Source organism: Eimeria tenella, genomic scaffold, assembly GCF_000499545.2.
Source record: "Eimeria tenella Houghton genomic scaffold, Eth_scaff1854, whole genome shotgun sequence".
In the NCBI taxonomy this organism is placed as follows: domain Eukaryota; phylum Apicomplexa; class Conoidasida; order Eucoccidiorida; family Eimeriidae; genus Eimeria; species Eimeria tenella.
The window spans coordinates 3,127-3,742 of record NW_013541691.1 but is presented as its reverse complement, the minus strand read 5'-3'; the positions used below and the strand labels follow the sequence as shown (position 1 = coordinate 3,742).

General features: G+C 63.0%; 1 protein-coding gene across 1 annotated transcript in view; it reads left to right on the top strand.

The window, feature by feature from the left end:
* Window positions 1-50: 50 nt before the first annotated feature.
* ETH_00034050 (NOT2 / NOT3 / NOT5 family domain-containing protein, putative) overlaps window positions 51-616 on the top strand; it is a gene marked incomplete at both ends in the record, with an annotated part of 1,804 nt that continues 1,238 nt past the window's right edge. The window contains 2 exons of the mRNA XM_013373968.1: window positions 51-174; window positions 485-616. Of these exons, the coding sequence (XP_013229422.1) occupies window positions 51-174; window positions 485-616 (256 nt within the window). The remainder of the gene's footprint in view (window positions 175-484) is intronic.

Below are 616 nucleotides of genomic sequence, written 5' to 3'. Positions count from 1 at the left end.
CCCCCCCCCCCCCCCCCGCCACTCTGCTGCTGCTGCTGCTGCTGCTGCAGGGAGCTGCTGCCGCAGTGTTATGTTGCTGCTGCTCCAACGCCTTTCCGCACAAGTCATTTGGAGAAGCTGGAGACGAGAACTCTCTTTTACATTTTCTACACCAGCCCCCGCCTGCTGCTGCAGGTGCCTCCAAACCCTAAACCCTAAACCCTAAACCCTAGCCAGCTCCCAGCAGCCCCAGCAGCGCCTTCCTGCGCCCTCCGCGCGGACGCTGCGCCTTGCGCTGCAGTTCCTGCTGCTGCTGCTTTGCTGCTGCTACTGTGCCACTGCTGCTGCTGCTTGCTGCTGCTGCGGCGTTGCCGCTGCAACTGCTGCTGCTGCTTCGCTTCCCCTGCTGCTGCTGCTGCTTTGCTTCCCCTACTGCTACAGCTGCTGCCACTGCGCTGCTGCTGCTGCTAATGCTGCTGCCACTTTGCTGCTGCTGCTGCTGCAGGGCTATGCTGCGGTGGAGCTGACGCGGCGGCAGTGGACTTACCACAAAGAATGGCGGAAGTGGTTTAGAGCAGCAGAAGCTCCAGGTGTCTCCTCGCTGCGGAAGCGTCTCCCGGAGGGGGGCGATCCGCTG